The 13011-nt window shown below is 42.2% G+C and overlaps 1 protein-coding gene across 3 annotated transcripts in view; it reads right to left on the bottom strand.

Annotated features, from left to right (window-relative positions):
- The window catches only part of LOC141106072 (hexokinase HKDC1-like), a 57153-nt gene that overhangs the window by 18214 nt on the left and 25928 nt on the right, over positions 1-13011 (bottom strand). For all 3 annotated transcript variants that reach the window (XM_073596464.1, XM_073596465.1, XM_073596467.1), the window contains 4 exons: positions 11895-12050; positions 11130-11363; positions 9247-9551; positions 6564-6712 (listed from right to left, as the gene is read on the bottom strand). In XM_073596464.1, the coding sequence (XP_073452565.1) occupies positions 6564-6712; positions 9247-9551; positions 11130-11363; positions 11895-12050 (844 nt within the window). The remainder of the gene's footprint in view (positions 1-6563; positions 6713-9246; positions 9552-11129; positions 11364-11894; positions 12051-13011) is intronic.

Consider the following 13011-nt stretch of genomic DNA (forward strand, 5'->3'; position numbering starts at 1 on the left):
CCTAGACCCCTGGTAGAATGAGCTCTCAGCATAAAGGGAGAAGCTTTATGTTTCAGACCATAGGCCTGAATAACCAATTGACGGACCCAATTGGCAATAAAAGCTTTGGAAGCTGTCTGCCTCTTCTTGGGTCCTTTTGGTAAAACAAAAAAGGAGTCTGATCCTCGTATCGCCGCAGATCTAGACAAATAAACCTTGACTGCCCGGACAACGTCCAAGGAATGCAGTCGTCTCTCTTCCCTTGAACGAGGCTGAGAGAAAAAAGGCAGCAAAATAATGTCCTGATTCAAATGAAAGGCTGACACCACTTTTGGCAAAAAAGGATGGAACAGGTCGTAACACGACCCTGTCATGGTGAATGATCAAGTATGGTTCCCTGCATAAAAGGGCCAACTCCGACACCCTTCTAGCCGAGGTGATGGCCATCAGGAAGGTTAGCCTGCATGACAGCATCTAATGGAATTTCCTTGATAGGCTCAAATAGTTGTTTCTGTAACACAGACAGCACCAAGTTCAAGTCCCAAGGACACATAGGTGACCTAATGGGGGGAAGCAAACGAGTTGCCCCCTGCATAAAAGGTTCGGACCAGTGAATGGGAGGCTAAAGGTCTTTGGAAGAATACTGACAGGGCCGAAATCTGAGCTCTGATTGTACTCAAAGCCAATTTGATTTCCACAGCTGACTGTAGAAAAGAGAAAATTCTCCCAATACTGTATTTCCAAGGATGCCAATTTCTGGCTTCACACCAAGCAATATAAGTCTTCCAGACATTATGATAGATTTTCCTAGTGACAGCTTTTCTAGCACTCACTAGGCTAGACACCACTGGTCCCGAGATGCCACGGCCCTTCAACACCCTGGCTTTAATAGCCATGCCGTCAAATTTAGAGACTGTAAATTGGGGTGGAATATAGGCCCTTGAGATAGTAGATCAGGGCGGCGTGGAAGCGTCCAAGGCCCGTTTATTGCCAATCTCACAATCATTGGGAACCAGGGCCTTCTAGGCCAGGCTGGTGCCACCAGAATGACTGGAACCCCCTCTCTCCGAATCCTGCACAACAAATGTGGAAGGAGAGGGACCGGGGGGGAAGCATAAACCAGGGAGTACTGGGCTCCATGGGACTACCAGAGCATCTGCTCTGATTGCCAGATGATCCGTTGTTCGGGACACAAACTGCTGTATCTTGTTGTTGAACCTGGATGCCAATTGGTCGATCTCTGGCCATCCCCAACGCTGGCAAATTTCCTGGAACACCCCTGGGTGTAGGGACCATTCCCCCGGGCAGATCTGCTGGCGGCTGAGATAATCTGCCTTCCAGTTCTCTACTCCTAGGATATGGACTGCCGATAGAATCGGTACATGTCCCTCTGCCCAGGCTAGTATGTGATTCACCTCCTTCAGAGCTGAACAACTCCTGGTACTGCCTTGGTGGTTTATATAGGCCACTGCAGTGGCATCGTCGGACTGAACCTTGATAGGGCAGTCCTGACACTCCACTGTCCAGGACCATAGGGCCAGACGTACTGCCCGTAACTCCAGGATGTTGATGGGCAGGTTCTGTTCTGTCCCTGACCATCTCCCCTGAGCTGTGAGCCCCTCTGGGGTCACTCCCCAGCCTGAGAGAATGGCATCTGTGGTCAGTACTCTCCATGTTACTGGGAGGAAAGATCTTCCCTTTCGCAGGTTCTGATCCTGCAACCACCAGCTTAGGCTTAAGCGCGCCTGAGGAGATAAGAACATTGGATAATCCAGGGCTTGTCTTCTCTTGTTCCAAACCAACAAGATGTCTTGTTGTATAGGCCTGGAATGGAACTGGGCATAGGGCACTGCCTCGAAGGAGGACATCCTTCCTGGAATACTCATACAGAGCCAATTGGAGGGTTGTCTGGTACCCCTTATCTGACGCACCTGATCCTTCAGGGCACAGATCCTTACAGGTGGCAAAAATACCCTTGCTTGGACCGCATCTAGGATCAGACCTAAATACTTCAGACTTTTAGCTGGTCTCAAGGCTGACTTTTTGGTATTTATGACCCAACCTATGCTTTCCAAATACCACACTGTGCGGGTTATGCCCTGTTCTAAAGCCTGTAGTGAGTGATCTCTGAGCAGGAGGTCGTCCAGATACCCAAGCACCAAGATCCCTTGGGACCTTAAAAGACCCAGAACTGGTGCTAGGACCTTTGTGAATACCTGGGGAGCTGTGGCAAGCCCAAAGGGTAGAGCCACAAACTGAAAATGACGTTCCTCTACTGCAAATTGCAGGAACCTCTGATGAGGCTGAAAGATAGGTACGTGTAAATATGCATCCTTTATATCAATAGAGGCTAGAAAGTCTCCCATCTGGAGCGAGGCTACAACTAAGCGGACAGACTCCATTCGAAAGGACTGGATTAATAGATACTGGTTCAGGGATCTTAGATCCAAAATGGGCCTTGTGTCCCTGTTTGGTTTTTGAACCGTAAACAGGTTCGAATAAAACCTTGCATCCCTTTCGGATACAGGAACCTGTACAATCACTCCTTGATGCACTAAATGATGTAGTGCCTGAAACAGTAGGTTTCTTTTTGGAGGATCCGAGGGAACACTGGATCTTAGAAATCTCTGGGGGGGAACCCCCCTTAACTTCAGCTTGTAACCGCGGGATATAGTTGAGGTGACCCACTTGTCCTGAACCACTGTTGTCCAAATGTCCGCAAAGTGCAGCAGCTTTCCCCCCACCCGATAGAGTGGGGGCGTCCCCTCAAAAGGAGGGCTTGGTGCCGGGTTTAGAATAGCTTTGGACCCACAGGTTTTTCTGGCCCTGGCCTTGCGGCTTGCCCCTGGCTCTAGCGCCCTATTGGTGGCAGAACTGCCTTGGCGCTGAGGCACCTGAGGAAGTAGTCCCTGAGGTTTTAAATGGGGGACGCCTGGTGCTTCTCTTTACAGGAAGTAGAGAGCTCTTTCCTCCGGAAATCATTTGGATATATTTGTCCAAATCATCACCAAACGTTCTCCATGAAAGAGGAAACTTGCCAATAACTTCTTACAAGGAAGCTCGGCTGACCAGTTCTTAAGCCACAAAAGTCTGCGCATATGTACAGACAAGAGGGACAAACGAGAACCCTACTGTATTGAATCCTTTAAGGCATCAACAGCAAAACACAGTGTTCGAGGAATATCTGTCTTATTTTCAGCAAGATCATTCTCCTGTCAGGCCGTCTGACCTGATCCTTTACGGACTGGCAGATACCAATTGCTGCAACAGCTGGCTGAATAGCTGAACTGGCCAAAGAAAAGGAAGCCTTTAATCATGACTCCAGTTTCTTGTCAACAAGCCCTGTGCATTATCTACTGGACAAGTTAAGTTCTTTTTTAAGGAAGAGACTGCTGAATCTACGGCTTGCATGCTCCACTTCTTAATGAACTTTTCATTCATGGGATATAAAAGGGAAAACCTCTTAGGAGGAACAAAAATTCTGTCAGGATGTTCCCAATCAGCATACACTGCCTATTCCAACAATGAGTGTAAGGGGAAAGCCTGCGCAGCCTGAAGAGGCCTCAGGGACCCCAAAGAGGACCAGGGGGGCTCAGTAACCTTTGCAAGTTAAAGGCAGAACGAACCATCTCAGTAAGAGTCTGAATCAAAAGCCTCTGTGACAGAGGCAGGCACCAACTGGATATCTTCTTGTCCAGATTGCTCAGAAGTAGACTCATCCGCCAGGCCCTCCACAGAATCCTGAGCTTTTAGCTCTTGCCCATCCTCAACCCATTCCTGCTCCAAACTAGGAGGCTCAGGGGAGGGGGATTCTTGCCACCCTGCGGGATGGAGGCAATCGTAGATAGATCGTAGATAGATATATATAGATAGATATATATACATAAATATATAATATGTTAAATTACAATGTTGCAACGCATTTTGTATGAATCAATGTGTATTGTAGTCATCCGTGTATTCGACAAGGATTTGGCACCAGTCTGTTATGGTTAAAAGGTGATGTTGTTTAATTCTGTAAATCTGTCAATCTCCATATATTTGGTTAGGTAGAGACTTCTTATAGCCAGCAAGGTACACAATATGGGAACAGAAAAACATGATTAAAACACATTTCATAATAACACTAGACATCATATTCTGATTACACCTTTACCATGATCACAGGTGGGCGGGTGAGAATGAGGACAGCCCAATCATGAGATGGTAAACATTAGGTGGGAAGGCACCAATTCAACAATTGGACTGCACCCAATAAAAAGAGAAACACATATGATTAAAAAGGGGAAGAGGACCACAGACCCACACGCCGGATACACTACCTAGACGAACAAGGAGCCTGCTGACAGATGACCACTCCGCATCTCGCTGGACTTTGCTACTGGAACTAATCGAAATACTTGTAATTTGTCGGATATCTTCCCCTTTTAAACTGTGGTAAGATACAGACCATACTGATATTAATTAAGCTTTTCCTCTCAAAATTGTAGGGATTGTATTTTACAGTTTATGTTTTAAACCTTATCATGTACAGTGTGCAGGGTAGTTTTATAACTAATCATTTTCCCACAATAATTGTATAGGCTGTGTGTGTTGAAGCCGTGCCTGGGTGAATTTAGGTATAGACTTGTATTACAACAAACTTGGCCACTGTGGTCCCAGGGAAAGTATTTATCGTTCCATTCAATCTAGCAGTTCTGTTAAATTAATATTTCCTTCAAATTGACAATATCTATCTGTTGACTCCACGAGACATACTTTGTATTCCTTCCGGCCGGAGAAATTCAGAGGACTGTTTCCCCGAGCGACAAGGGATACTGTGTTTTTGAACGTAAGGCACGATTACCACAAATTTTTTTTTAACATAGCCATTTGGGCTCCCCCTGAGTTATTTGTAAAATATTAGGAAAATAGTTGTATTGCCGTGTTGATGTTTTTGATAGGGTGTATGAAATATTAATCACCAGAAATCCCAGTTCTGTATGAAATTGAGTAATTATACTTGTAAATTAATAAAATCAAATTATTTACTTATTAATTTCATTGGGAGATATTTATACATCGGTAAGAATTCTTCATAGATTAACGAACTCAGGAAATTATTGTGGTATGTTACTGATTATCTGAACAAAGTTCACAATTTTACCGTGAGGTTGGAGGCACTGAAAAAAAACAACACTGAGATCTTAATTTAACCACTTGCCGCCCGCCGGCTGTCATATAGAGGGCGTCATATGACGCCCTCGCCTTCCCTACCCACCAGGGGGCGCACCGTCGAAGGAAATCGTGCGCGCCTGCCGTGTCACTGGGCACCCGATACGCGTGCCCGGCAGCCACGATGTCCGCCGGGCACACGCGATTGCCCGGTAACGCGGCAGGACGTGGATCTGTGTGTGTAAACACACAGATCCACATCCTGTCAGAGAGGAGAGGAGACCGATCTGTGTTCTCAGTACAGAGCAACACAGATCGGTCTCCTCCCCTTGTGAGTCCCCTCCCCCTTCAGTTAGAAACATTCCCTAGGAACACATTTAACCCCTCGATCACCCCCTAGTGGTAACCCCTTCCCTGCCAGTCACATTTATACAGTAATCGATGCAATTTTATAGCACTGATCGCTGTATAAATGTGAATGGTCCCAAAAATGTTTCAAAAGTGTCCGATGTGTCTGCCACAATATCGCAGTCACAATAAAAAAAATAAAAAAAAATCGCAGATCGCCGCCATGACTAGTAAAAAAAAATAAATAAAATAATAATAAAAATGCTATAAATCTATCCCCTATTTTGTAGACGCTATAACTTTTGCACAAACCAATCAATATGCGCTTATTGCGATTTTTTTACCATAAATATGTAGAAGAATAAGTATCGGCCTAAACTGAGGAAAACATTTGTTTAAAAAAAAAAAAAATGGATATTTATTATAACAAAAATTAAAAAATATTGTGTTTTTTTTCAAACTTGTCCCTCTTCTTTTGTTTATAGCGCAAAAAATAAAAACTGCAGATGTGATCAAATACCACCAAAATAATGCTCTATTTGTGGGTAAAAAATAATAAAAATGTCATTTGGGTACAGTGTTGTATGACCGCGCAATTGTCATTCAAAGTGTGACAGCGCTGAAAGCTGAAAAATGGCTTGGGCAGGAAGGGGGTTAAAATGCACTGTATTGAGATGGTTAAATTCCCCATATGTATTATTGAGATTCCATTCCACACTCACAACAAGTTCTCACAATGCCCTCTGCTTGGCTCAGGAAGATGATGCATGTAATCCAAGCCCAGCACTAGAGGAACACAGAGACAGTCCAAGAAAGGAGAGGGTAGGTCTGCAGTGCCAGATAACTGTAGTCCGCTGTCAGCTACAAAGGCGAATGTGGTAAAAATTAAATTTGCAAAGAATGCCCAACCACATGACTGGATGATGAAAGTCAACAGAGCCTCACCTCAAACTATGCTAAGGGAAAAATACCATGCAAAGTGAACAGCCTATTTGCCTTTAGTAAATCAACCTCGATGTGTCACTTATCTTGTAGCTTCACAATAAGACTGGTTGTAACATGCAGGCAGTTTTTACAATTACCTCTTCTCCAGTTCCTTGCATTATCTCTAGAGGAATGGCAAAGATCTTATTATACATTTTCACATAGCGCCTTCTTCCACTGCGGATCTTCACTAGCAATACTCGGAAGTTTGTTCCTCCAAGATCCAAAGCCAGAAAATTTCCTTTCTCTGTAATATATTTTGTACCCATTACTGACTTGTACAATAATGTTATTGTAATCAGATTCAGCAGTGCTAAATTAATTAAATCTGTTTATTATATTGATGTTCTGCAGGCTGGTTTGAGCATTTCTTACATTTTGGACTCCCAAAATTGTGCAAAATTGAATCTTTAGGTCCCAGAAAAATGGAACACCAATATTTTGGATGCTACCCTAAAATATTGAGAACAAAAAATGAGAATTTGAACAGAATTGTAATATTAAACTTATAAGAAGTGATGTCACCTCAACAAGCTCCCTCAATGGAGTTTTTAATTATACAGTAGTTTTTAACGTGGATTGATCATTCAGAGTAGAAGATATTCAGAACATCATGAATAAACTTATCCCCTTCCCGCCGACTGTACGCAGATATGAGTACTCGGCTTTCCGGGGTTATACCGGGATGATGCCCGCAGCTGCAGGCATCATCCCGGTACCGTTGTTTACAGCGGGCGATCGGCTACCCGAGTATAACAACCGATGCGGCTAAAAGCCGCTCAGTTGTTATACCGGAGGAGCGGGAGGGGACACCCCCCCTCCCGCCGCCTCCCGCCGCTGTTACCGGGCCTCCCGTGCGATCGGGAGGCCCGGTGTCTGATCGTGTGCCTTCGGCGGCTGGGGGCGGGCTGGAACGAAGCTGTGGGTGGCTTCGTTCCAGCCTTCTCATTGTAAATGCGGAAGCGACGTCATGACGTCACTTCCCGTTTACTCGGCTGCCAATGGCGGCGAATTTAAAAAAATACACAGTATTCAGAATCGCCGTTTTCGGTGATCTGAATACTTTGAGGTGCAGAGGAGGGATCGGGGGTCTTTTAGACCCCCGAACCCTCCATAAAGAGTACCTGTCACCAACTATTACTGTCACAAGGGATGTTTACATTCCTTGTGACAGCAATAAAAGTAAAAAAAAAAAATTTTTTTTAAAACACAATTTATAAAGTAAAAAAAAAATAAAATAAATAAAAAAAAAAATTTTTTTAAAGTGCCCCTGTCCCCGCGAGCTCGCGCAGCAAAGAAAACGCATACGGAAATCGCGCCCGCATAAGTAAACGGTGTTCAAATCACACATGTGAGGTATCGCCGCGATCGTCAGAGCGAGAGCAATAATTCTAGCCCTAAACCTCCTCTGTAACTCAAACCTGGTAACCGTAAAAAATTTTTAAAGCGTCGCTTATGGAAATTCATAGGTACCGTAGTTTGTCGCCATTCCACGAGTGCGTGCAATTATAAAGGGTGACATGTTTGGTATCTATTTACTTGGCGTAACATCATCTTTCACATTATACAAAAAAATTGGGGTAACTTTACTGTTTGGATTTTTTAAAATTCATGAAAGTGTCCCTTTTCCAAAAATTTGCGTTTAAAACACCGCTGCACAAATACCGTGTGATAAAAAATATTGCAACAATCGCCATTTTATTCTCTAGATTCTCTGCTAAAAAAATATATATAATGTTTGGGAACTCTAAGTAATTTTCTAGCAAAAAATACGGATTTTAACTTGTAAACACCAAATTTCAAAAATAGGCTTAGTCATGAAAGGGTTAAACATGCTAATTACTTTACCTTATAGCAAGGTTTCTCAACTCGAATATTTAATCATACCCACAACAGTAAATGTTTTCAGGATCTCTCTAACTTTGGTGGCTTAAAGGGTAAGTTCACCTTTACAAAAAAAAAAAAAATAATAATAAATACATCTTTTTAACATTAAAAATGTATGCATTTATTATTTTTTTAGGGGCCTGTAAAGCATATTGTGGGCTTAATGCCATGGTCCTGCAGACTGTCTGTATAGCTGTCTGCCCATACCTCCAATACGGGCAGGCAGTTAATCAATGACAGGAAGCTAGATGAACTACCTAGAGTAGTCGCAATGACATGGCTGTGTGGGCAGAGCCCCACAGGGGACATACAGGAAAAGTTGAATGTAGTAACCGGGGGAAACTATGAAAGCTGTAAGGTTTAACTGTATGTTTTGTATCTGAGAAATGAATGAAGAATACTTAAATTAAAAAAAATTAAAAAAAAAAAAAAAAAAAGGTTGATAAAGGCTGCCCGACGCATTAGAACCAATAGAAGACAGTACTAAGAGTCAATCAGGTATGCTACATGTGCATCAGCTGACAAGGAACATGTTAACATAAGGAGAGCAACAGAATGAGCAAGAGACGTTTTTTGCCCAATCACAAGCTGTGGAGGGTGAGTGGGGTGGTGACATAGCTGTATTGTATAACTGCAGTAAAAATAAATCAGGTCACCAACCCATACGTGCTGTCTAAAAGGGATATAAGGGTTGTTGTTTTTTTTCGACTGTATATTTAGCTGTTTGCCTGGGGGTTAGCTTTTTTTTTTTTTTTTTTTGTCCTTGAAACAGCAGAGGGAAATGCTGATCTTTTGGGAATTATGGGGGACTGGAAATTAGAAAAAGAAAAACCCAGAGAAATACACCTATGTGGAATTTCATACATCATGGACAGTAGTAGAATACGTACGTACCTGTCCCATCAGGTGTTCCATAAACATATGTTGGTAACATTTTCACTGTAGCTTTGTCATGAGTTTCTTTCTGAAGTCCACATTTTAGTTCAGTCAACATTCTCTGCTTAATATCTGCAAGTTTCTCATCACTGACACGGAACATGTCTAGTACTTCATCAATCTCCTTGCGTTGGGTCATAAGTCTACAAGCCACTGCTGTAACCATAGCTGCCCCTCTCCCGCTGCCACATTCTGAAAGCAGGAAGCGTACATCACAATTGGGGACCAGTCTCCTGACCACCTTGTGGAGCCGTTTAGCATATCTGAAAAAACAAACCACCGAGTAGGTTACATGGGTAGCATAATTTTTTTGTATAACCCCAAATGCTACATTTTGAAAGTAATCACCTAGGATTATCTGGTAGCATGTGACTGGACATACACCAGTTAAGCACCTTGGTACATTACTTAGACCTTGACAACTAGGGAGCAGGTACATAATAATCAATGCAGTTATTAAATACAACTTATACAAGGAGTGTGAGCAACAGAGTAACCTGTAATTGGGGAACCCTAATTTAGCTCCAGCAACCTACAAGGAGTTGGTTGTCATTGCTCATATAAATGTACCACAACAGTCTATTCATCGGCTCAAAGCCCTTTTCACAACATTTCAGTAAAAAATTTCTTTTAAGTAAGCCTCCTAAGATTTAAAGCAGGCAGAATGGGATGTGCACGACATGACAGGCACAAATCTCTTGATAGCAGGGATCATATCCCATTCTATTGGTATACTCCTTTTACACATTTTTTTTCTCCTGCATTGTTGGTTTTGTCACTAAACATTTGTAGTAAATATGCAGTCTGTAGTAAAAAAAATGCATCTCATTTAAATATGTCTTGTGAAGTTCAAGTGATTATCAAGGTGTGTAGGGTTGATGAGCAATGGTGTGAAAAAGACAGACTTTAATGTTTGATAATGTGATCTAAAAGAGCCCAGGTGGTAATGGTTCTTTTTTTACATTGAGAAAAAAAATATATATATCAGGATTGTCACCAGGCATGATTCCTGTCATTGTCTATGTCAGGGAGAAGAAAGTGGCAGCTGATCCCAGCACTCTGGAAATATAACAGGAGATAACTTGATGTCTTATAACATTTTGCTCTTGTTGAGATGACTGCACATAGTGTATATGGTAAAACTAAAGCTGCACACATATATTAACTATTCAGCTGCTTAATCATGCATGATTTGGCCAATATAAAAGCTTTTTGCACAGGAAGAATAGTGAAGAATAGTCAAGGAATAGTGAAGGAAAATAGTTGATATCCCCAAAGCTAGCCTCTCTGGGTGGAAAGATGTGATTGGCTGAATGGTGCTACACGGCAAACTGATCCTACCTCCGGAGAAAGCACGAGTAGGACGATGTTTAGAACATTCGCTCATTTAATTACGGTAATCACGTTTATTCTCCTTTCACACTACCAATAGTGTTTATCACCCAATATTGTCGCCTCATGATGCCTTTATTTTTTAAATTTTTTTTATTTTTGCTGGAAAGCAATTTTGCATTGTGGGAAAGCACCACAACTGCGAACAAAGCATTAAGCTTGTGGCTGCGGCATGGCCACTGTTCACTTACATGTTAGAGATACACTGGCAGTGCTGCCTGTCAAACTCATGAATCGTTAAAATTGCCAATGTGTATGTACCAGATGAGCACCATGCTGCGGTCAGTAAAAATGGATCAACCACCTGTTTTTACCACCATCTTCCCCCCCTCCTGGCCACCTGTGTGAACGGAGCCTTAGTCACATCAAGATTAAAGGTTTTAGAACAACCTCAGTAGGAAGGAAAACATATGTATCATTTAATATTGAATATACAATGTATTACTCACTGAGGGTGAGTTTTATAGACTGTACCATCCATTCCAACAGTGGTCCTCATCCGGTCTAACTTCTTGTTTTGCCGAAGCCGGGTAAGTATTGCAGCCAGAGCAGCTGCACACAGATTGGCCGATCTAAATGTCACAATGGTGGCAACATGCTGCACAGCAATGCAATCATCTTCTGATGGCTCCAGTCCGAGGTCAAGCAATACTTGCTTGGTGTTATACAGCCCCTCATTGTATCTGTAATAGTGAAAAGTTATTCATATACCATATTTGGAGGGAACAACAATGAAGCATCACAAAGAGGAGTGTGTTTTTTCTTCTTCTCTAGATATCCTTAGTAATCTTAGATCACTATGACCTTTCCTATTTATTCCTGATAATAGAAATGATAAGACTTACATTAATTTTCATTATAAATGTACAGTACTTGCTAAACACACAATAAAGGCATATATTTCCCATTAGGGGTACATAGGTGTAGGTTGATCTTCAGAAAACCCAACCACTGATAAATGCAAGTACCTGAAAAACTTGTGTGTTTCCCTTTTACCCGATTGGTTGGCCAAGTACGTACAGATTACATAGTGAGTGCAAAGTGTCATAATCACTTCACCAGACTGTCTTATGTCTATGTGCACTTGAGACTGTAAAAAGTAGAGCTCATCTAATCAATTTTAATAACGTTTTTTGATGTAAACTATTGGTAATCTCCTTAGACACTGCTTAACATTACCACTGAAAAAAGAAGTTGTTAATAAACGTGCTTACGTCTCCATGGATGCCACATGGCTGGTTTCTATCGCGCCCTTGGTACGAAGAGCCGTTGAGATCTTTCCACCAAATAGAAGACCTTTCTTTGCCATCTCCAGCAGAATAAGTCGGACAAGTTCTCCCATGTACAGACCACTGATCATCTTCTCAAATCTGCCATTCAACAGACAATAGAATACATCCCTCAAAACATAATAAAGACAGACAGTGATCTGGCAGGGAGCTAGATCTGTATGGCACATGGATGTACAAAACCCTTACATCAGCATAAAGTCATTTACTAAAAATTTGACTTTTTTACGCATAAGCAAGTGCAGTATTCATAAAACTATGTAATTAGCAAGTAAGCATTAGTATGAGAAATGTTACAAACACAAAATCGCCTGCGCTTGGGAGTGGGCCCAGAGATATCAAAACACTATAATTCCATCCTGGCTTTCATGGATAAGTCTCGCCTTGCTGCCCTCATAAGACTGGGGAGTCTGGAACCACTGAAACCACAAAACAAAACAGAGGGCGCACCAACCTAGTGCATTATCCTAAAGACGTAACTTTATTAATATAAAAGGTGGTAAGTATTATACTCACAAAATGACAGTTATATTAAAGCTCATCACTAAGAACAGCACCATCCAGTCCACAGTACATCATAACGTGTGGCAAGCTTTTATACTTGCAAAATGACAATTGTCATTTTGCGAGTATATTACTACCTTTTATATTAATAAAGTTATGGTTTTAGGATAATGCACTAGGTTGGTGCGCCCTCTGTTTTGTTTTGTGGTTTCATTAGTATGAGAAATACATCTATTCTCAGATACACATACAAGGTCATATGTACAAAGGTGTTCATATGGTGATCTGTGTCTACCATATTATATTTGTATCCGTAATGCCCCGTAAACACGATCGGACATTCCGACAACAAAATCCATGGATTTTTCCGACGGATGTTGGCTCAAACTTGTCTTGTATGCACACGGTCACACAAATCTTGTTGGAAATTCTGAACGTCAAGAACGCGGTGACGTACAACGCGTACGACGAGCCGAGAAAAATGAAGTCCAATAGCCAGTGCGGCTCTTCTGCTTGATTCCAAGCATGCGTGGAATTT

The sequence above is a fragment of the Aquarana catesbeiana genome, linkage group LG08 (assembly GCF_042186555.1).
Source record: "Aquarana catesbeiana isolate 2022-GZ linkage group LG08, ASM4218655v1, whole genome shotgun sequence".
Taxonomy (NCBI): Eukaryota; Metazoa; Chordata; class Amphibia; order Anura; family Ranidae; genus Aquarana; species Aquarana catesbeiana.